We start from the raw sequence: 24,570 nt of genomic DNA, 5'->3' as shown, positions 1-24,570 counted from the left end.
GTCTCAAATACTTTCTAGCCTCCACAATACTTGTAACCATTGCCACCGCCACAGTGGCCAAGTTCAGCAGATTACTTGGTGTCTTAGAGCCCTGACACTTCAGGTGATTATGATGTCATTGCATACCACGGATTACTAAAATGATCCTTTCTGCCTTCAAGAGGGTCATTCCTATACTCAGGCTTTAACATGTGGATAACTATGCCACAATCCATTCTGGAGGGTTTGTTTCCTGGGACAGTTCCTTATAGGCAAAAGATGATGTGCCACATTCCAACCAGGTGACTGGAAACCACCTATAATTGCAAGTTCCGTGCAGGAAATTGGTGACACGGTGATGATAAAGCTAAGGAGATGGTGAAGCAAACCAGATTAGCAACATCAGGGAGCCACTCCCAAATGAAAATGAAGAGCCAAGCGGGAGACAGAGGCCAAGAGTACCTGACAGGATCGGGGAGGACGGCAGGAGCTGAGACCACAGAGAAACCTAGTCACTGCTGCGGACATAGCAGCTACCAGAAATACCCAAAGTAAAGTGAGAGTAAGAAAAATATTTTGCTTTCTGCCTACCTCCTGGCCTCACACGCCAATCTCCTGCCCGTGCTGGGGCTAATCTTCCAGTGCTACTGAGCATAACATTGGAAGTTATAGGAAGAGATCTGATAGCAAACAGTCCCCAGAGTTGCAAAGAAACAAATGTGGTTACCCTTTCCAGAAAAGATAGGTTTACTCAGGATGAGAAATAATTCCTCCCTTCACATTGGGATAGATTGCTCTGGCGCCTACCAGTGCCTGGTGGAGAGGGCACCAGGCTCCATGTGCCAGTTGACCTATAATAAAACTATTAGGAAAGTGAGAACTGACCAAGAATTCATTAGGACATTTGCCAGGAGGAAGAAATTGAGGAAAAACAGACATTTATGAGACATGAAGAAAATCAAATTAATTTGGCAAAACTATTAACAAAGACAGCATGATAGAAATCCTAACACATGGCACAGCCAGACCAAAGAGGTTGAGGATGCTTATAGAGCTCAGGGATTGTATGTCTTTAACTTGTTTTATTCAACATGTGAGATGGCATCACACGGAGGTGGCAAGTGATAAATTGTTCTTGCTGATGGAAATGCGAATGACTGTAGGTAATTACATGAAATTTAGACTCTCAGAAATTAAGTACCAACCAATGTTCACCGATATTGAAATGTACTCAATTATTAGTTTCCCATGTAGAAGTCATAGAAACCAACATGGATTGTTAAAATTAAGGACAAATCATGAGGATTTTGTTTTGAAAACCATGTAAAGTGAGTAGGGGTAAGGCTGTTATGTCTTTAATAGTACATGTCTGTTACTTTGTCTCCAGGGTTGAACATAATTAGTAATAGGAATGCTCTGTGTGTTTTTTTAATTCTACATTTCTATTTTCCACCACTGAGTAATTCAAACCAGCATGTGGAACACATGGGATGAGCAAAAACGTCTAAATTATACACAGGTTTGAATATTGGCTCCTTGAGGAATAAACTGTGTTAAAAATACAAATTCCAGGGTTTCAAATTCCTAAGGGAATCGTGTGTCTTTTCCCCGCCTCCCTTCAGATTACATACATGGCATGGCATTTGCTGCAAAGAGATTCATTGGAATTTTTCTTTGTTCCACTCTACAACATTGTCATTATTGAATTTTTATAGCTCAGACTTCCATAGACATCTGAAGTTGTCCAATAATCTTTTCAATTATGTTCACCTTTCAAAGGTGTTGTAGCTCCAGGAAAATAGTAATTCTGATGTCTAAATTGTTTATAGTATTATTTTATTTAAAGAAAATACATGTATAAGCACAGAAAATTTAGAACTAGAAGAAGGCTTAGATGTTGTCTACTTTTATTGTCCCAAGTTTATAGATGAGGAAACACACCAAGGAAATTTAATAATTATTTTTTCCAGAAGCACATAGGTTATTAATGACAGAACTAGGTCAGGAATCCTTTTTTTTTTTTTTCAGATAATCTAAGAAAACATTCTTTCAGAAATGCTTTAGTTATACAGTAAGACTTCATTCATGTGATATAGTTCTGGTTTGTGGTCATAAATAGTTGTAAACATCATATCTCCTTTTTTTATTCTTAAAAGGAATAAGACTGCTTTGTTTCTTAGCTTTGTAACTCATTCCTCACTGTTCCCAGCTTCAGGTTATTAGCACATAAATTTTTCAGTTCAGAGTCATCTTGCAAATTGTTTTTTCCTTGTTTGTCCCTATTGAATTCCTTCCAAATTTTTTTCAGCTTTCCCTTCTGCCTCCCTCTCTCAACCTGAAATCTTTTTAAATCTTGGCTATTCATTATGGAACTCTCTTATTATCTTTGGATTTGTACTTTAATGTACTGCAACAGATAGGAACCAGAAAACTAAAAATGCAAGGCCACACACCAATGCCCTTGTAAGTAGGCCTTCCTTTTTTACTGTGGGCTCATGTTCGAGTGGCATGTGCATAGGTAGATCTGCACTGAACTAAGAAGACTAAAGCTTCAGGGTCCCTTAATTGCACAGACCCCTCCCAAAGCCTTGGAATGAATCCTAATATTCATATGTTTCAGCAATTTAAAAAAATAACCTATTTTAACTATAATAATGTAAGAACATTCTCTCTTTCACTCAGATGTTCCCTCCATCACTCCTTCCCTTGTGCAATGGTGGGGATTCAGTTAAGAAAAACTGAGTTGGTAGATGCATCTAGCTAGATTTATAACATTCTCAAACATGTCCAGGTATCCTATCTAATAAAAGAGTAATCTGCAAATTGACAGTACCTTCACTACACCCACAAGCCACGCCCAACAGCCAATCAGGAGTGAGTATGCAAATTAACCCAACCAAGATGGCTGTGGCCACAGAGTGAGCAGGAGGCTTGGGTTTCCCTGGTGATGGAGGAAGCCAAACTTCCCACACACCCTGGCTGGCCCAGGCCTCCACTCAAGGCTACAAAGTTTCAATTATAAAAGATAAATAAATCCCAACAAAAATGGCGACAGCCAAGGAGCTGAAGAGAGCAGGAGGCTTGAGTTGCCCCCGGTGATGGAGGAAGCCAAGCTTCTGCAGCCTGGTCTGCTTTGGCCTCCGCTCAAGGCTACAAAGTTTCAATTATAGAAGATAAATAAATTCCAGATACCAGGGCCTCTGCTTGGGTCGCCGGGGGGCGTGGCTGGCCTGCAAAAACCACAGACCCCTTGCCTAGGCCACCCCACGCCCCAAGGGAACCCCCACCCTGATCCGGGACACCCTTCAGGGCAAACCAGCTGTCCCCCACCCGTGCACCAGGCCTCTATCCTATCTAATAAAAGAGTAATATGCAAATTGACCATCATTCCACCACACAAGATGGCTGCCCCCATGTGGTCATAGATGGCTGTCCCCATGTAGACACAAGATGGCCACCATAAGATGGCCAGTAGGAGATGGCAGTTGGGAGGGACAAGGCCTGCAGGGAAGGGCAGTTGCGGGGGACCCAGGCCTGCAGGGGAGGGCAGCTAGGAGTGATCAGGCCTTCAGGGAAGGGCAGTTAGGGGCAAACAGGCTGGCAGGGGAGCAGTTAGGCATCAATCAGGCTGGCAAGGGAGTGGTTAGGTGGTGGTCAGACTGGCAGGCAGAAGCAGTTAGGGGCAATCAGGAAGGCAGGCAGGCGAGCAGTTGGGAGCTATCAGTCCTGGATTGTGAGGAGGATGTCCGACTGCCCGTTTAGGCCTGATCCTACTGGGATCAGGCCTAAACGGGCAGTCAGACATCCCTCGAGGGGTCCCAGATTGGAGAGGCTGGGCTGAGGGACACACACCCCCTGCATGAATTTCATGCACCGGGTCTCTAGTAATTAAATAATCACGTCCTAGTATATGACTAGCATCTGGAAATGTTTCGACTCCTCACTGAACTGATTTATATTACTCTCTGAATAGGTCCTATGAGTGTTCTACCAGCAAATGTAAGAGGATAGTGAAAAAGAAGCACATTGAACAGTTAAGACAGAAGTAAGCTGTTATATTATACATGTGTCTTAAGCAGATAATCAGTACTAATTCACATGGCTTTTGTGTTTACAGTATCCATCAACTTTTCCAAATTGTTAGTTCTGATCTCTCATTCTTTTTAAAATTTTTTTTAAAATATATTTTTATTGATTTCAGAGAGGAAGGAAGAGGGAGAGGGAAAGAGATAGAAACATCAATGATGAGAGAGAATCACTGATTGGCTGTTTCCTGCACATCGAGCCACAACCCAGGCATGTGCCCTTGACCAGAATCAAACCTGGAATCCTTCAGTTGCAGGCCAACACTCTATCCACTGAACCAAACTGGCTAGGGCTGATCTCTCATCCTATATAATAAAAGCCTACTGTGCAAATTGACCAAACCGCGGAACGGCCAGTCAGCGGGGGGCAGGGCCGGAGAGCGGGCAGTGCCAGGCCAGCCAAGGCAGGTGCCAGCGGGCAGAGGGAGGGGACAGCAATTGGGTGGTGGCAGAGGGACAACTGTGGGGCAGGGTGATGGGGTATGGGGCTGGCCACTCGCCAGCCGGCGCCATCCCCTGATTGGCCCTCGGGTCACCTCCCTCAGAGGGAGGCCATACTGTGGCTAAACCAGTGGTCAGCAAACTGCGGCTCGCGAGCCACATGCAGCTCGCGAGCCGCAGATTGCCGCTCTGTTGACTAATGAGTTTGCCGACCACTGGGATAGGGGCTTAATCATAAGGAACAACAACAGCCTGTAATTATTGGAATCGAGAGTCTAGGTCAGTGGTTGGCAAACTCATTAGTCAACCGAGTGGCAAACCGCGGCTTGCGAACTGCATGTGGCTTGCGAGCCGCAGTTTGCTGACCACTAGGCTAAACCATCAGTTGGACATCCCCCGAGGGACTCCTGGTCTGCGAGAGGGTGTAGGCCGGGCTGAGGGATCCCCCGCTCCGCCCCGAGTGCACGAATATTCGTGCACCGGGCCTCTAGTTCTAAATAAAGATTTAGTTTTATACATAACTTAGAATTCATTTGTGTATTCTTTTATTTATTTTTTGTTAATCCTCATCCAAGGATTGTTTTTTTAAGTTGTTTTTCTTTGTCTTTTATTGTTTGTTTTTGAGAGGGACAGAGGGAAGAGGAGAGAAAGAGAGGAGAGAGAAACATCAATGGATGTGAGAGAGAGACACATTCACATCGATTGGTTGCTCCTGCACCTGCCCCAACCAGGTCAGGGATCGAACCTGCAAGCCAGGTATATGCCCTTAACCAGGAATCAAATCCAAGACCCTTCAGTGCACAAACCAATGTTCTAACCACTTAGAACACCAGCCATGGCTGCATTCTTTTTCTCTTAAAAACCCCTCCCCCTCCCCCCAACTTTTATGAATTTTAGGCCCAAACTCCCCTGGGTGATTAACTTTTCCAAAGTTATTCCTTCCTGGCTTCAGGCAGCCTGATCCTGGTTCATTCCTGGAGCCAGAGCTCAGCAGGACTGGGACAGAAAAGACCTATTATGAGCAAAATGGGTAAACACCTCTTCTGGGCAGTGCAATAAAACAATCAGCATCAGAGAGCTTAAAGGGATAATCATGGGGCCAGAAAAAAGACAAGTTCAGAAGCCTCACAGGCCCAAACACATAGCAGAGAGCAAGGAGCAGTGCTTGCACCTAAGAATATTTCTATGAAAAAGCTGACATTTCCAAGACTTGCTTTATGAATGCCCACTGCCTAATAGTTTGGCTTATTTCAACTAGTCAGTACAGACACCATAACCACTGTCAAATTGTCAAAGGAAAGGATTTAACATCCATATGACTTCACGACCACAGCCCTTAGGGATTGAAATCTCTACTTTATTTTAGTTATATTAGTACTGTTAGAATATACAGTTGACTCTGTAGGAAAACTAAATGGAGAAGAAAAAAATATGTTATACAAACACATACTTTAAGTTCTGGGGTTCTAAGAGCTGGGAGATTTCTCCTGCTTTATTTCCATGGAATTTGAAAGAAGAGAATGGGATTTCTCTATTCCACTAATTTGTGATAACCTGATTTCTGATGCAGAAATTGGACTAGATTTTCCAATTACTCATCATGATATCTCAGTCATGAAATTAGCTGACTTGTAATTTAGTTCAGGGAGCACAGCTCATTTGTGGTATAAGAAGCTTAGATGCCAGGTATCCAATCACCCAGAGTAGGGTCTTTGTACTCGCACTGACATTTCATATGGGATTGAGAGCAAACTGTATGTACTCAATATTAATTGTTTAGTAGGTTGAAAGGCAACTTGTCACAGTGGAAAAGGCCATGAGCTTTGAAGTTACACAGACTGAGCATTCATTTCTTATTCTGATTTGGGCAAATTATTTAAAATCTCTACAACTCAGTTTCCTCATCTGTAATGTAGGAATATGAAAGCCCATATGGATAAGTAAATCAGAGAAAGATAAGCACCATGTGATTTCACATATATGTGGACTCTAATGAACAGAATAAGCTAATAAACAAAATAGAAACAGACTCATAGATATAGTGAACAGACTGACAGCTGTCAAAGAAGAGGGAGTAGAAGGGGTCTAGGTGAAAAAGATGAAGAGATTAAGCACAAAAAAAGAACCTATTTTCTGTTTTTTCAAAATGTTGATTAATATAAAATGACATGTGAATTAAAATTAAATTGTTAATAGAAAAAGAAAAAACTCCCTTGGAAAATTGTGCTGAAGATTCAATGAGGCAACTTTTGTATAGTTTCTTCTCATGGTTGCCTAATGAACTGGGACCATTAGTAATTGACATGTAAAATCCAAAGCTGCCTAGGAAGTCCAGCCTTTAACAGACCTTTGTACATAATATCATTTAATCCACATATCTACTCTATAATATAGGTATTACTATATATGTTTTATTAATGGAGTCATTTTATTTACATTAAACAACTAACAAGTGGGGGGGTAAGAAGACTAAAACCAAATATTTTTTAAATATTTTTTATTGATTTTAGGGAGAAAGAAAGAGGGAGGGAGGGAGAGAAAAACATCAATGTGACCAAGAAACATCGAACCAGCGACCTTTGGATGCACATGATGACATTCAACCAACAGCCATACAGACCAAATCTTCTTTCAACATCTTAGCTTTCTGATAGGGAAGCTGTCCAGGATAATACATTTTTAAATGGTTTATCACTTTTAGTCTTACCTCAACAAACGTTCAGGGTGTGCGAAATGAGGATACTTCACAAACATTACTTTTATTATAAAAATAAATCAGAATTATAATGTAATTTTGATTTTTTTAAGCAGACAAAACAAGAAATCATCAGTAAAGATATTGGGTAGTTGATGTTCTCAGATGAAAAAAAATAAGATGTCCAAACAAAATGTTATAATTCCTCCAACCCACTATTCATAGTTTGAATGATATTTGAAGTTGACTAGAAAAATAATCATGATATCTCAGACCAGAATGTGTTGAATTCATTGATTCTGTAGCCACAAGTTATAAAGAATGTCTGAAATTGCAAAATCTGTCATAGCTCTATTTGGTTCATCTCAGCCACATTACTCTTGCTCACTCTTCTAACGTTCCTTTCCCTTTCTGGCTACTGTCAGTTCCTCCTATGATCTCTTTTGTTCCAAGTGAGTATTAAAATATGTTCATAGAAAATACTTTCAGATGGACTATAGCAACAACTTTGGGGGGGGCATTATGATGTTCTAAGATTTTTGTGGTTTTTTTGTTAAAATGTTTGAATCTTGACTCTGTCACTTGTAGACTAATGCCCTTGGGCAAGTGTTTGATGATTTCCTCAATACTCTAAATTACTAATAAAATAAGATTAATAAAAATAGTATTTACTTAATGGTAAATAATTTATATACTTTAATACCCATAACAACTCTATTAAGTAGTTACTTTTAATATCTTCATTTTACAGGTGAACACACAGATTTTGAGAAGTTAAGGAAATCATCCAAGGACATACAGCTTCAAGTAGCATCGCTAAATCTCAAATCTTCTTTTTATGTTGCTAACTGCCTCTCAAATAATGCTATCTACATATTGCTATTGGTAAGAATTCTTTTAAGTTCATATAATGTTCATGGTATATAGGAGACTTTGAATAAATGTCAGCTCCTATCTTTGTATCTATATAGTACTTTTAGTTTTCTCAAAACAGCTGTTATTTATCATCTTATTTGATTTTTACCTGACAAATATGGAAACTGAGGAGATATGGGACTGAATAATATCAACAAATTACCAGAGGAACTGGTCTGAGGAACCAGGGTTTCTCTCTTCACATCTGCTTCCTTTTCCTCTACAAACCTGTCAAAGTCCTGCAAGAAGATACTTTCATTTTTCTCTTGGGTCCTCCCTTCTTTTCGGCTCTAGGCAGGAAGGCATATGCTTATTTTCATAAATGGATGAGCCTCTTTAGGTTACAGAACCTGATACCACACACTTAAAATGATTATTCTGTGACCTTTGGGATCATCATGGCAGAAGGCCACTCTCAACTAGACTTTTGCTCCCCTGCAATGACAAGCCCTAATGGAATCTGGCCTGCAGAGTGTCTGGGCTGTGTATGGGCTGGTGTCAGAGCAAGTGCAAGCAAGTTCCTCAAAGCTCAGCCTTTACTACATTGTGTAACTCAAACATTCCTTCAGGACACAACCCACCTTTTCCAGTGGGACCTGCTGCACTGATTCCCTTGGAGGCAGTGTGGAAGTAGGGGGGAGGGAGAAGGAGGGGAAGTATGTGCTTTTGGAGGATACTGTGCATGGGGGAGTGGGTGGAGACAAAAGGGGTAGGGAATGACAAGCCAGGATGGAAAAAATAAGCACCACTGCCACCAAAATATTCTGCTCGAGGATGAGAGAGTACACCCTACAGCTGTTAGCAGTGTTCAGCATATTTTGCATATTTACATATACCAAGTATTTCCAAACAGCTTTGTGTTTGTTTTAAAATCCCACACAGAGATGTCTGGTAAAGCTGTTACTGTGGAAAGCTTATTTTCTTGGTGATGTTTGCAAAACTGTTTTAAAATTTTGTATATACATCATAAGTGGAGCAGAAGAATCAGACATTACCCACATTATAGAGAAATCTGGATCAGTCCATCTACCACTCAGACAACATTCAGAGCAAAACACCCTTGCTCTAAGAAAAGAAGGCATCTTGTTGGTAAAATTCATTTTTTTATTTAATTTTTCCATCAGCATTTATCCCCTCTATGACCTCTTCCTCCTCCATCCACCCAACCCTGCAATCACCACACTATTGTCCATGTCCATGAATTCTCACTTTCTTCTCTTTTTTGTTCAATCCCTCCATCCCCCTCACAACTTCCACCCCCACCCCTCAGAGCTGTCTGCCTGCTCTCTATCTTTAGTCTACTGGCCATACCACCCTGAACATGCCTGATCTTGTCTATCTTTAAATTGTTATTTTTGGTTCAATACAAAATGAAACATAGAAAATAATTCCTGAAGCCACCAAAGTATTGCTATTGACTCTCATCTTTGATTTATAACATTTTGTATGTGGGGTTTTTTTTGTTTTGTTTTGTTTTTGGTAAAAAAAAAAAAAAAAAAAGTAACACTGGATAGCTTTCTCATATAGCCACTCTCCTTTGGAAACATAAAACACCATAAAACCACACATAGTCCATTTGTAAAAGATTAGGAAACTTCCAGCAGAAGGAATGCGGTTGTTTAAAGCTATATTTTCCTTTTAGCAAGATCCACAAGAAAAGGATAGAGTGTCGTGCTTAAAGGGGAACAGATTTTGTATTTTTTGGCAAGATATTAAATCTTCTGTTGCTATATTTGGCTCCCTGCAAATAGTCTCTTGTGCAAGTGCAACGAAAAGATCAATGCTGGTGTTCATTCAGCCACAGCCAAAGTTGGTATGGAAAGTAAAGCAGTTGTGCTTGAGTGTTGTTTTTAAGAGAGTCTAGCTCATTTATTGATCAACAGCATTTTAGAGTAGAGGCACCTACTTTACACATTACATTGATCAAAACATGTTTGCTTTCCATAGCAGTTTTTCCACTGCTTAACTGATAACAGATGCAATGATTCAATCTAGACAGAAGTATAAAAGCTTTACCATGTCAATGTGGCCATATATATAGATATTTAGTCAAATGTGTATAAGCAAGTCAAATGAGATGCTTGGAGACTTAGAACATCACAGAATGGGCATATGTTCCCCAAAAAGGAAGCAAAAACAATTAAATGGTAGTGATTGTCCCCAAAGAAAACACACTTCAGCTAGGAAGAATCTGCACCAGATGTCTGCTCTCCACCCCCCTGAGTGCCTGTCTGAAATAAATACCACATAACCCTTTGGATCCCAAGGCGCTGTAATAACCACGTGAGATGTTTAATAAAGCATCAGGAATTTCCTTCATATGCAATTATTTAATTGAAGATGAATCTTGCACAAATGACCATTGAAAACGTGGAACAAGCCTTGCTAGTTCCAGTGATACAGTAAATTCCCTCAGACTACAAAGCTGATGAAAAAAAGTATTGAAATCTGTAAACATGTTGCCTAACATTTAAGGACTTTGCAGGTGGAATTAAATCAAGGACTCTAAAATGGGGAGATTATCCTGGGTTATCCAGGTAAAGCTAATATAATTACAAAAGTCCTTAAATGTGTAAGAGGGAGGCAAAAGAGGGTCAGAGCGATACCATATTAGAAGGACTTGACCAGAGATTGCTGGCTTTGGAAATAGAGGAAGGGGGCCATTAGCCAAGGTCTCAGATCCTGAAAACAGCACCGGAACAGATTCTGCCTTGGAATATCCAGAAGGAATTCAGCTGACACTTTGATTTTAGCCCACTGAGGCCAATGTCAAATGTCTGACCTATAGAGCCATAAGATAATACATTTGTGTTGTTTTAAGCCATTGAATTTGTGGTAATTTTTATAGTATCCATAGAAAACTTATGACACTAGTCTAGTCTAAAGATATGCTGTTAAAAGCCTGTGCCAAGTTATTTCACCTGTAATGCTGGAGGCATTACTGATTTCAATACTGATTTTCAGACTTTGCACTTTCACGTTTAAGATTCATTTAATAAGGAAATAGAAGTTCCAGGTAGGGAAATTCTAGCTTCCTTTAAAAATATCAGGTCTTGGACTTCCTTCTAGGTACATTTCAAAGAATTGTTGGCGTTGGGAAAGCTAGGTTTCTTTTTCCACACTGCTCATCTGTATCAACAAATGTAAAAAAATAAAATAAAATAAATGCCTCTCTCCAAAAGAGTCTATCTATAACTTTAGCAATATTGTATTAAGATATTCATAAGCTTCCCACGGTTATGTAATACAGCCCATTTCACTTGCTGGTCCATTATTAACAATGGTTTTATAACCTATTTCTCTCTGTAACACACATTTCTTGGCTCTAAAAATTAACTAAACCTCATTAAAAAACCTATGATGTTTTAATTTCCAAAGATATTTATAAGTTGCTTAATTAAATAAAAAGAAAGCAGCTTTAGTTAAGAGTCAAGAAATACAAATGAAACCAAAATGCTACATTAAATATAAACATTAAGTTCACATTAAATTATTTATTGAACAAATTGAAGATGACATTTATTTTTATTACAAAGTCCTGCATTATCTTATATCATCAACACATAGTTATGAGACTTGCATTTGAAAAGTGAATAGAAATATGAAAATGCCTCTCTCCCCAACCCCAAGAAAAACAGGGGGAAATATGATTTTATAATTAGTTTTAAAGCCCAAAATTTTATGAATTATATCTATTTTTTTTGTAAATTAAGAATGACAACATAGCTAAGATTCATTTGTCTTTCTGGAAATGTAAAATTAAGATGGCATAAAATTACTCATAAAACTAACAAATCTGGAATTTCACTGTATTTCAAGATTGTGAGATATTTCTAGCATTTATTTTCAGGTTACCTAACCAAGTAACAAATATAAGTTTAACATACTATGTATTTTTTATAAAAGCACATCTTACTTAGATTTATATGATGAAAACAAATCAAATCTGTGTTTTCCTTTCAATATATGCACTTTAAAATGATACAAATAATTCACATGAAAACCCTTCCCTATGTTGTTAATCTGTTAAAATATATGGAATAGTATTTTTAAATCAAATATAATATCCAAGATTGTAAATATCCTAAGAAATTAAATCAAGTATGTAAATAATCATTAATTTTTGCCCTTGCCACAGCATAGGAAAAAATGTACATCTCTATTAGTATAAAGAGATATCATTTAAAAAGTTCACATCTTATGCATATACCAAAAAAGCTAACTAAAGAATCTTGTATAGTAAAAGAATTATTCTTACGTCAAAATTTAGTAGTCCAGAAACAGTTTGAAAGAAAGCTAATTGATGGTGACCTGCACTTTTCTAGAAAGTGTCGTTTACTTATACAATGGAATTGGCAAATTACACTTACTATTTCTTGGAATTTTAAAAGGGTGATAAATTTATTGGACTAAATTCATGTGCAATTTCAAGATAAATAGTTTGATCAATTATTTGGAACTACAAAAATATTTTTCACACAAACAAAAAAAGCACAATGGACAATATATAAGAAATAAGAAAAGTATGATAGTTTAATAATAATGACTATTTCTATACTTTGGAAAAGTGTATAGGGTAATATTCCCAGAAAGCACTAAAAGAAAAAAAAAACTACAGAAAAATTCTGAAAGTCTGTTCTGTGACCAAGTTACTAAGATAATTAACATGTTGAGGCTATTGAGACTGAGGTCTCCTTGCAGGCCCACACGTACCCCAATCTCAGAGTCATCCACCTTTGTGTCGTTTTCAGATTCACCTACAATATACATCATTGAACAAAAACTTTAACCTAACTTTTCTAAAACAACTTTAATAATAGTTTTAATGCTTTAATACTAGATTTATAGGGTTCTTGGGCCATGATTTTAGGAAATACATTTTAATTTCTCTCTCAAACAAGGCTTACATTTTCTCAAGGATGTGTCTTTTATCCTGGATGAAAGAATAAAACAAAACAAAACTGCATCCTTGGGTGCTGCATATTAAAATTGGCTGGCTGATTGCAGTCTTGGTCTCAAAGTTTCTGCTTTCTGCTGTCCTTCTGTCTGTTGTGAAGGTGATCAATCACAGGAATTCTAACTGCCATCAATACCCCTTTGTAACTGCAATGGTTCAACTGAACTCTTTCCATCTTCAATAACCGACACAGTGTCAACATCTGCTTCCAATAAAGTTGTTTCTTTTTTCTCTCAAGCAGAGTAAATCTGCTGACTGAGAACTTAAAGGGTTCTGCGTGTTTTTTTCTTTTTTCTCCCTTTTACATGCAGACAATTTTTTCCACCATATTTTGCAGTTTTTCCTCCATGGCAAGAAGAAAAAAAAAATTGAATAACTTCAAAAAATATGTTTTTATTCCAGGTGCTAAGGAAGCCCCAAATATAACTGAAAAAAATATTAACTTTGGCGATTTAACAAACCTGTTGCCTTAATTTTGGAGAAAATACACAGGGTCCTAATGAATCCAATTTTGGAATATGTAAGAAAACTCAGAGTTGAACCTAGATGCCACTAAGAGGTTATTTTCCTTCATAAATGGCACACTCAAATATTAGAGATAATTAAGAATTTTACATTTTATCTTCAACACCTAGTAGAAGGCAAAGATTCTCTTGCATTAATTTGTTATGGAAAAGCACAGTGATATATCTACTGCTGCAGAAATGGGTATGGGAAGTAAAGAGAGAGGACATTTGGGAGCTCAGTTTGATGACCTACTCACTCAACTGATAGACATGTGTGGTAGCTGTTATTTATTGAACATTTACTATGAGCTGATGATGGATTTTATATACATATATATGATTTTCAACCTTCACAGCCTGCCAGTAGGTATTATTATCCCACTTTATTCATGAGATAAATAAATAAACCCCCAAATCACATATATCTAATTGTGGCTAAGCCAGAATTCAGAGAATAACCTAATGCCCAACACAATGCTCTTTTCCATTAATTCATTCTACTTCTCAATTCATATCCCCATTAGAACTCTAACATAAATTCTTTCCTTTTCTACCAGTTAATGCCACTGTCCCATTGACTTAATTCAGCAAATATTATCTAACAAAGGGACACTCAGTAAGAAATAGAATGCAGTTTCTTGAAATATAGTTTCTGATTGCCATTTTAAATTACAAATATAACATTAAACCAGACAGTAAATGTAAAAGTGAGATAGATTTTGTCATGTATTCTATAGGTCTCACTTAGAGTAGGAATGGGCAAATACTATGTGCATAATGAATAATGAGTTCCTCAGTGGCACATTTTAAGCCAGTGCCTGGAATGTGTTGTTTTTAAAGTTTTTTATAAAGTTAAAGAAATTAATTCCTCAATCATTTGTCATCCACTAGTTCTCATTTGCAAAATCCAAGACAATCGTGGCCACTTTTGCTTAAAATAATATTGTAAGTAATTTTAAGAGGAATGAGAAAGAAGAAAAAATAGAGGAGTGGATGGTTAACCTTCTTAAGAAGAAACACTGATTTTTAAAAAGTTTAGTACTCTTTTCAAATAAACAATGAGGGACCAATAACCAGTTAGGATCGACTTGTCACTATTATGTTGTTCCTTAGCTCATGATAGTTTAGGTGGAAGCACAGATTAGATGCCAACTAAATCAGGTCATTTTCTAGGGGCTAGCTCACAGATCTTTAGAAGGCTTGAATAAATTGTAAAGTAGTCAAAGATAGAGTGGATCCACGTGAAATTGAGGAAGGAGGTGGTAGCCCTCAATAAAGCAGTTTGGAAGACTCTAAGTTCAACCGCATCATTTTGATGTTAGCAAACCAGACCCAGAGTGTGCTAGCATTTTAAACCTAAAATAAATTCAGAACACCATGCTAAATTACAACTGATCCTTTTTTATAACTTCTGCTGGTAATGATAATGTCATCATAGTAAGGGGTGCCAGACAATTATACACATGCACTCATTCTCTTTTCACTTAGATTGGATCCACTCCTTGCATACGCAGAAATCTAATCCTTGCTGTGCCAACAACACCTAGGCCCCTTCTCACTTACAAAAATTTCCTGTGTACAGCAGAATTTAGGTCCCCAACTTTTCTTAGGCCCCCAGAGCCAAGGAACATTTTATCCTATGGTTGCCAGGAGTGACACAGAACACAGTCTCAATTTAGAGTGAAGCTATCTAATTGCTCTCTCTCCTTCAATTCAATTCAGCGGAGAATAAGGAAAAGGGCAGAGAGTTAATACTTTTCTTCTCTTAACTGGGAAAATCCAATTGAATGATTTAAATGAGTTGGTGTACCATTCCATTCTCAGAGACACTGAAAAAAAAAAGTTAATAGGTCCAAGGGAAGAAGAGAAAAATAAATAATCCCCAGTGAATCTTCCCATGGGAATACCAAATACTTGTCTTTGAAAACTCAGGAGGACACAAATGAAACCAATTTTATAGATACATTCAACTCTGTGCTCCACAGACTTTGGCAAAATTACTAACAACTGTAATATATCAAATTATAAATCAAAATGTAGATCATTTAATTAAGCCAGGCCCTAAAAATCTATGTTCATGTGATTAGTAAGTGGCAGATACCTTAAGTTTGGGCCTCAAATTAGGTAACAATGTGCATATTGTGCTAAGGAGAGTCTGGCTAAGAAGAAGCAAGGTATGGAGTGATAGGAATACCACAAGACAGCGTATACCTCATGAGATGCTCCAGGAAAGAAAACTAATGCGTGAGATACAGCTAAGGGACATATTTGAAAATTATCTGTGAGAACTCTGCCTAGCTAAGCAGAGGTTTTGTTGTTCTTATATCTAAAATGTTCACATACATAATATACACAATTTAAGATGAAGAGTGGTCTTTCACTAAACATTGCATTTCACATGGGTGAAGAGAGGGATGGAAAAAAAAATTGAGAGAAATTTTTTTACCAAAAAACTTCTCTATAACATTAACTTTTTAACATGACCCATTTCTGAAAAGACCTGGAAAAAAGAATGGACTTTGCATTAAAAGTCCTTAAACTATCATTAACTGCTCCTTTCATAATATTTTTCTAAAAGGCTCTTAATAATAATTCTAACTTTACCTTATTTACATTCTGATGGCCAGTCCACTTGAATTGGGGTTTTCAACAATAAATTTTAAATAACAAATTGTCAAATTGTTAATCAAATTTCAGTAATTGTGGTATAAATTCAAATTGAAATTTCATTTTGCTCTAAGTGTCTTTCTTATAAAGAATTAAATCACCTAAACCCAGATTTAAAAAAAAACACAAAACTTGCAAAAACCTATGTTTAAAATATTGCACATACACTACATTAGTTTTCAATTCACAATGATAGGTAACATGATCAGAAAGAGTCATTGAATTAAAGGCTTTGTAATATGTCTTGTAATTTCCCAAATAGTATCCCTTCAAACTATGTCCAGGAAAAGAACTCCACTTAAAATATGACCTTAAAAATTGCCATGAATGAGAAAAATAAGTCACTGGCACTCAAAGGTAGCATGGTTAAATGCAGTTTGTTTCCAGTAGTTGGCTAAAATCTCAGATTCCATTTATCAAACTCAGATGGACTACAAAGAGAATTACATATTCTATGCAAATTCTTCATCTGATTGCAGGTTTATGCAAAACTTTTTAAATCAACCTACAAGTACTCATTGGGAGAATCAAAGTAATCAAATATTCTTTCTTTAGTGTGTTCACTAAAAAACTTCCTTTTCAAGCTATACATATTACTCAAAGCAAAGTAAGGTAGCATGGAATTCAATCTTCACTGAGATTTAATGTAATACAACACTATATTGGCTTGCCTATGGTGCTACTTCTGTAAAAAGGGATAAACTATCAAACACTTGAGGTAACCTAGAAAGCACAGAGCATATCACAGACATCTTAAAAGACAAGCATTTTAAACATTTTTTTTTTGCCAGTGCTTCTCTGAGAGCAAGTTCTTTAAACAGAACTTAACGATTTTTTACAATATTAAAAAAAATACATCCCTCAAAAATAGCCCATCAATGCTAAATCAAACTTTCTGTATTTCTACAAAAATAGATGCACATAGAGCTATACAATTTTATTCCTGAAAGAATGAGCATATTCATTTGTGATTCATCTTTTCCTGACAAGGTGGTTGGTTAAAAAAAAAATAATCAAAATGAAACAAAAATTAAACCGTGTATTGAGATAAAAGCAAGACCAAAAAAAAAAAAAAAAAAAAAAAGAGTTGCACAGTTGGCAAAGGCTCAGATGAGGGGAAAAATAAACAAAAATGCTTTTCTTCAATGTCTAGGACCCACTGTGCTTTCTCAAGAAAAGGCTCCAATGCAAAGTCAGCTGGCTGACACTCCTCTTCTCCTTCCATGTCTATGGTGTCCAATCGCAGAATGGAAAATCCTGGCAGCATCTATTCCCAGTGGGCCCGAGGACTCATGCTTCAATCTGACTTATTAATACCGTGCATTTCAGTACCAGGGTGATTCCTTGCTCTTGTCTTGGTGCTGTAGACCTAGAAAAAGTGACAATGAGAACAACGAAAAGCATTAATATATGTCACACTAAAAGAATAGGCATCATCTACAATGCACGAGATACAGGAACCAAAAAGACAATCTTGGCTGTGAGGTCAGAACACCTGATCTCCAAGGAAAGTCAGTGCTTGAGTTCATAGTTTAACAAATATCAGCCAACAGATGACAAGAACTCTTGACCAGAGAGTAGTGCTATTTGGACAGTACAAATTCTTTAGTGCGTTTTCTATTTCCTGGGAGTATGAGTGAATAAAACAATAAAATAAACCATTTTATTTCTAATTTCAAAGGAAGCTGAAATTGGGGGGAAATGATGTAACAAATCTTCAGGATATTTAGGCAGCACTTGAGTTAATACTGTAATACTTTTTAGTAACAAAAATGATACTTTTGGGACTAAAATAGTAAATAAATCCTAGTGTTATTTTGAAATGTATTCCACTGTGGGATTGCTATAAATTATAGTGAGCAATTAAAAACTAGATTCAGTTTTTAATTCAGTTCAATTAAAAACTGAATCTAGTTTTGTCAGCAAAATAGATATAGTCAGTTCACAGCTAATAGCACAAACCTATAGTCTACTTATAAATGTACTTATTTTTATCACATTTTCCTCCAGAAAATAGTTAAGATGGCTTACAAAAATCTAAACTTCATAGAAAGGAAATAAAATTTGCAGGTAAATTTAAAAGAATAGTGACAAAAGAAAAACATGTGAACATGTATGAATTCCAACGCATAGCTAAAGTACTTAGGAAGAAGTTTATCAAACAGGAAATGAAACAAAAAAGTAACTCTGATTTGGTACTCATATAGTCAATGGACTAATTTCTGATATGGGCAATTAGTATAACTCCTTCAACTTATACCCACTTGGAGCCATTTTCTTCAGTTTCCATTATTTTTGTCCTGGGGCATAAATATTTGGAAGAGTAAATATCCAGAATAATGGTTGCTCTTAATTTTTTTAAACCACATACCAAAACATGAAGTTAAGGCTATTACACAAGGGATAGAACGCAGCCTGATTGCTGTTTTGTGGGTGCTGGGATCACAGGCTAGCTTCTTGATCCTTGATCTAAAACTGCTGAAGTCTGGGCTGGATGTCGGCAATAGAACGGTTAAAGGAACCAGCATGGTTTGCAACTGCAATTGTTACTAAACCAGATGCAAGGATTTCATATCTTGTCTCTCCAACTTGTCAAAGAATTTTATGAAACAATGGTTATCATTACAAAATGGACACAGTTAGCTAGTCACTGATGGGAGACATTAAGACAGTCTCAAACCAACTACATAAAGGAAAAGAAACAAATAGGAAACAAGCAACTCAGAGAACCACAAGTCACTGAATTCTGTAGCATTTGTGGAGAAAAACAACACTTCCTGAAGAAAGTTTAGTCTCATCTTATTTTTCTCATGTGTACATATATTATGTTTAGATACGGAGTCTACAGCCCCCTACCCCTACCCCCATTTCAAAGGAGGAATAGGAGGATAAAGAGGAGAATGAGGGGGAGAAAGGAGATAAAAGGATTTGGGGTATACCAATTCACTCTGTTTGCTTTACTCATTTTCAAATGATTGTGTGGTTAGAATAATTTACAACATACCCTAGTCTCTGTTGGGTGACTCTTATAATCGAAACCACCTTAACTGACAATCTGCTGACTGCATAAATATTTTTTTTTCATTATTAAAACGTCTCATCTTCTGTATGACTCAGTATTTCCACACTTGAAGACTCCATCAATCTATAGAATGTCAGCACCGCAAGTCATGAATAGTGTTGGAATCATCAAGTGGTTTGAGTGTCTTTTTTCCCCTTTAAATAAAGGCAATCCCTAGTTTGCTTTGCCAAGACATACGACTCCTTCAAAATCATGTTAGCCTTTTTCTGTGGACAAGAATTGAATTACTTAACATAGCCCTAAATTTTCCAACCAGAATAACAGAAGGCATTCTCTCGTTATAACTTCATCTCTTCCATTTTTTGTTGTTGTCAAGTCTTTGCATTACCTTAAAAAAATCAATTCAATTCATCTATGACCTGAAATGCATTAAATATCTAATGTGGTGAAGGCACATAAATCAAACCTTTCCTTTAATGGTCAGATAGTCATACCTGTAAATTTCAAAATAGGCATAAGCAAAGCACAAGAAAATGAACCACAAGCAACAAAGCCTACTACTAATAAGTTGCAACAGAGAAGTGTGGCTATAATTGTCCTTGTTATACAGTTGATGAGGGTAGATCAGGACATTAAAAAGCTATGCAGTACATTTAGTTTTCCCAATAAAGGTTAAAGAGGACGGAATCATTAATCCACATGAACTTTATGTGGTCTGCATATATCATTAACTCATCATCCTTATGTGATCTACATATATTTAGGATTTCCTTAAATTGTTTACCAGAACACAAAACCCACTGCTATGATTTTGTTCCTATTCAGGCTTTTTTTTTTCTTCTCACTTCCCTAACTTAAACCATATAAAATATAAAATAAATTTATAACATATCCTGAAATCTCCCCACTGGCTGTCTGAAATCACCCATATTTATCTTCTATACTTGTAATCCACATTTGTTTGATCATTTAGTCAATGAGATTGTCAGTAGAAAGGAAAAAAAACAGCATAAAATTATGTTAATGAGCATTATCTTGGGGCTGAATATGCCAGGCACTGTGCTAAGTGCTTTACATGAACTATCTCATTTAATGACACCCACCATGCTATAATAGTATCCATTTTACAAATGAGAAAATTGAAACTAAGAAAAGTTATGCAACTATCAAGCAGTAGAGCTAGGATTGAAGACGAGATGGTCTGATGTCAGAGCCTGGCGTCTCCTGTATGGACTATGTAGGCTGTAGGCTGTGACACTGGCTTATACATCCTAACTTCCCAAATCAAAATTCTCTCATAAATCAATTCAAGGAATTGCTAATGCACTTTTATATTATTTTTTCACTATTTAGAAACACTTTAATGGAACGGATGTCAGGATTAACAAAATAGCTGTCTTAGTGATTTTTCTTAACTATACATCTGCAATGTTTTTCCTAAGCTGTGGTGAATGATTACTATTTGTTATACTTCGAATGAAGACTATGCACTTTAATAATGCAATAGGCTATGTCATATTAACTGAAATGTTTTTTGATATAGATAACCACCTCCCCCCAAACTTCCCCAGTGTGAACATTGAAGACATGAGGTAGCCATTTGGCCTACGAGGTTGTCGTAAGAAATGGACCTGGAAACAGACATCAGACCGTTGGCTTCCGAGTTGGGAGTCTGGGACTCAGAAGAAAAACTGAAAAGGAAATCTCAGCCCACAGACCCAGTTCCCCCCTCCATTTCTGTCACCACCACCACCTGACCACCGAAAGAAAAAGGGAAAACCAGACCCAGGAAGAGCGTGAAAAAAGTATGAACACAGAAAATAAATTTAGGATAATTAGGAATAGGAGAGAAGTCTTGATCAAGGAAGATCGTAATATGATCTCCCTTTAAAATTTGAAAAATCTGTTGAATAAGGCACCATAACTCATTTTCTCGCTGAGATTTTGGGGAGGCAATAGCTTCACAGATTCAATTTTTGCAATAGACTCTGGGGATAAGGAAGTAGAAATAGCAAGCATGAAAAGCCTGGAGAATTCCCCCTCCTTAGATCCTCAATTTTCCCTGGGTTCTCCAAGAAGGATACATTGGCTCAGAAAGTATTATGGTGAGTCTGCCAGTCAGGTTCCATAGCTATCATATGGGCACCCCGTGGCAGGAGAAATGACATGGGCCACACCACCTGAGCATGTGGGAGGATCACAAGCACTGAGGCTGAAATCAAGTGAAATAGTTCATTATCAAGGGAGCCCGGTACAGAGAATGCAGAGAGAGGAAGAGCGCGGGGAGGAAATATGCTTGGAAACAAAGGCCAGGAGAGGATTGAAATGACAAGACCAAACATCTGACAGCAACCTCTTAATTGACAATTTTTGAAATGTGACTAACTTTAGGAGTAGATAGACAATCCTAGGGAGAAAGTGAGGGAAGGAAGAATCTGAGAAGAGGTTTTATCTCTAAATGGGAAAATCTTTTATTTATTGATTGATGAGAGAGAGAGAGAAACATCATTTGCTGTTCCACTTATTTACACATTCATTATTGATTCTTTATGTGCCCTGACCAGAATCAAACCCACAACTTTGGCATATTGGAACGGTACTGTAACCAACTGAGCACCAGGCCAGCTCTGATAAATTGTTTCAAACTAAACGCAATGGAGACATCATTGGGTTGAGCTAAGAATACTCACACTTGGTGAGGTTACATTTTATTATTTATTTATTTAGAAAAAAATAAATAAATAATAAAAATAGTTACTGAAAAGGTGACACTCTGGTGCACCTGACATTTAGGCAATGTTTGTTAGTCACATCCATTAGAAAAGCACGTCTTACTTCCAAGGAAGCTTAACAATGCTTAACAATGCTTAAATAAGTAGAATATGTTTTTAATTAATTTTACTGCTGGAGATAATAAAAGTAATGTGGTAAACATACACTAGCGGTACATGCTATTGATATAAAGAGAAGAAAAAGTAAAACATAAAACCTGCAAGTGTGGCTAGAATATTTTATGGCCTAAAAGTAAAGAAAATACTTAAATGAATAAATATAATTTTTTCATTTCATCCTATCTAATAAAGAGGGAATAAGCTAATTGACCATCACACCCTCACAAAGATGGCAGCACTCACAGCCAATAAGGAGGGAATATGCTAATTGACTGTCACACCCTCAAAGATGGCGGCTCCCACAGCCACAAGATGGCGGCACCCAGTCCCCTCAGCCCTGCTGGGGAGCCTGCCTCTGGAGTCCCCCAGCTGCCCAGGGCCAGCCCAAGGCAGAAGCAAGTCTCAGATGGTGGCTGCCCAAACACCCAGGGCTGCCTGAGGCTCAGGTAACCAGGGCTGGCTGAGTCTTGCACTGCCAGCAGTGGCAGCAGCAGGGGTATAATGGGGGCATCACCTTCCCCTGATCGCCGGGTCACCTCCCGCCCCTGAGGGCTCCTGGACTGTGCGAGGGGGGAGGCTGAGCTGAGGGACACCCCCTCCAGTGCATGAATTTTCATGCACCACGCCTCTAGTAGATAATAAGAGTCTAGAAACCCTTTTAAATCAGAATGCTTACTATTAGATAATAAGTTGGTAGCTTATTCTTAATTAAAAAAACAAACAAGATGAATCCCTGCTTTAATAAGATATGCCATATTCATTATAAATATAAATGTATACAACACTGTATTAGATGCTTTATCAAAATATCCAACCTTCACCTCTAACACTGACACAATGAAAAATGATCACAAAGAAAGTGATGCTAGAGACAATCATATTGTCTTCTCCTACTTTATAAAATTATCACTGGTAATGATCATACAACCGCATTTGTTTGTCTGAGCCCTGGGACAATTGGTTTAAATGCTAGTTAAGAATTTCCAAATAAGATCTATGTGGAGGTAGCACCTTAACGCTAACGTAGCGGCAGGGAGTAAGAGTGAGAGCGACCCAGTTTGGGAGCTCCCATTTCATTTCAGGTGCATATCAAAATAGATCGTGTTTAGCCACCATGGAGTCCCCCTTTATTCTTTTCTTTTAATTTCAAAACAGCATAGATTTCTCGTTTGAAAATCAAGTTATGGAGTGTTTAGAAAGTAAACGTTCTACATAATATCCCATAATCAAACAACTCGCTCAGTATACTTTGGATGTAGACACATACTCACACCTCTATTTATACTGTGCTTACAACATGCTTATTTCACCAGCAATATTATGTTGGAAAGCCATTCAATGCCAGAATATACATGTAGATAAACCCTTTGGAAGGGCTGCACAATATCCATTGCACTCTATACCATAAATTACACAGTTCTCTATAAATCTACATCATTTGGATATACACACCTACAAATAGGTGAATATACATTACGTGAATGCTTTAGTGGATAAGATATTTCTGAAAACGTGCTTGCTGAACCCAAACACTGTGTATACTTACATTTGCATATTTCATTGTCACTGCTGGTGTTAAATGTTTCAGGAAGTCTGTACAATCATAATTTATTTCCTATTTATTATTATTATTACAGATTGAAAGTATCTAATTGTTTCATTTTGCAGTTTTTCCAGCATTAGTGAAGCTGAACATTATTTGATTATGGCATTTCTTTCTCTGTGTTTTATCTTTGGCCAATTTTCTATGCTTCTAAGAAAGTAATTTCTCCATAGATTTCTAAGTATTTTTGTATATTAAGCATATTCACATTTTTTCTCATATATTAAAAATATTTTGCCAGTTTGATGAGTACTAAGTACCTCCACACTTAGTACTTAAATGTTGAACAATAGTTCTTTTTAAAGTCATTCCAAATAAGATGTACTTGTAAAAAATTTACCTTTATTGTTGAAAGTATTATAGATGTCCCCTTTTATTCCTCATTGACCCCTCCATCTCACCCCTGTTACTCCCTGCCCCAGGCCTTCACCATGCTTAGGCATATAAGTTCTTTGGTTAATCTCTCCCCGCCCACCCCCTGAAAAAAGATTAAATATGTTATGACATTTGAATTACAATTACCTTCTTATCATTACATCTCTTACACACTAAAGCAATGGTAAAAGACTCCTAAATATGACAGTGTAATCATTTATTAGCAGAGGGAGGTTTTTCTGCGTATGAAGATGTTTCCTCAAGGCACATTTAGAATTGATTTTAAATCTCCATGCAGTAGTGCTGTCTGAATCAATGAGGTGAAAACTGTCTGAACTTGTCAAAATGTCTTTAAACTCAGATTTAGAAGAGTAGAAATGTAAAACCCAGCAGACCATCATTTGCTACGTTACTGTAAGGAGCACAGCACCTGC

The 24,570-nt window shown here is 37.3% G+C and overlaps 1 protein-coding gene across 2 annotated transcripts in view; it reads right to left on the bottom strand.

The window, feature by feature from the left end:
- Nucleotides 1-11,572: 11,572 nt before the first annotated feature.
- The window catches only part of VGLL3 (vestigial like family member 3), a 49,052-nt gene continuing 36,054 nt past the window's right edge, over nucleotides 11,573-24,570 (bottom strand). For both annotated transcript variants that reach the window (XM_079766754.1, XM_079766755.1), the window contains exon 4: nucleotides 11,573-17,614. In XM_079766754.1, the coding sequence (XP_079622880.1) occupies nucleotides 17,571-17,614 (44 nt within the window). In that variant the 3' untranslated portion in view covers nucleotides 11,573-17,570. The remainder of the gene's footprint in view (nucleotides 17,615-24,570) is intronic.

Source organism: Cnephaeus nilssonii (genome assembly GCF_951640355.1).
Source record: "Cnephaeus nilssonii genome assembly, chromosome: 3".
Lineage (NCBI taxonomy): Eukaryota > Metazoa > Chordata > Mammalia > Chiroptera > Vespertilionidae > Cnephaeus > Cnephaeus nilssonii.
The sequence above is the reverse complement of the archived record's forward strand: the minus strand, read 5'-3'. Positions and strand labels throughout refer to the sequence as shown.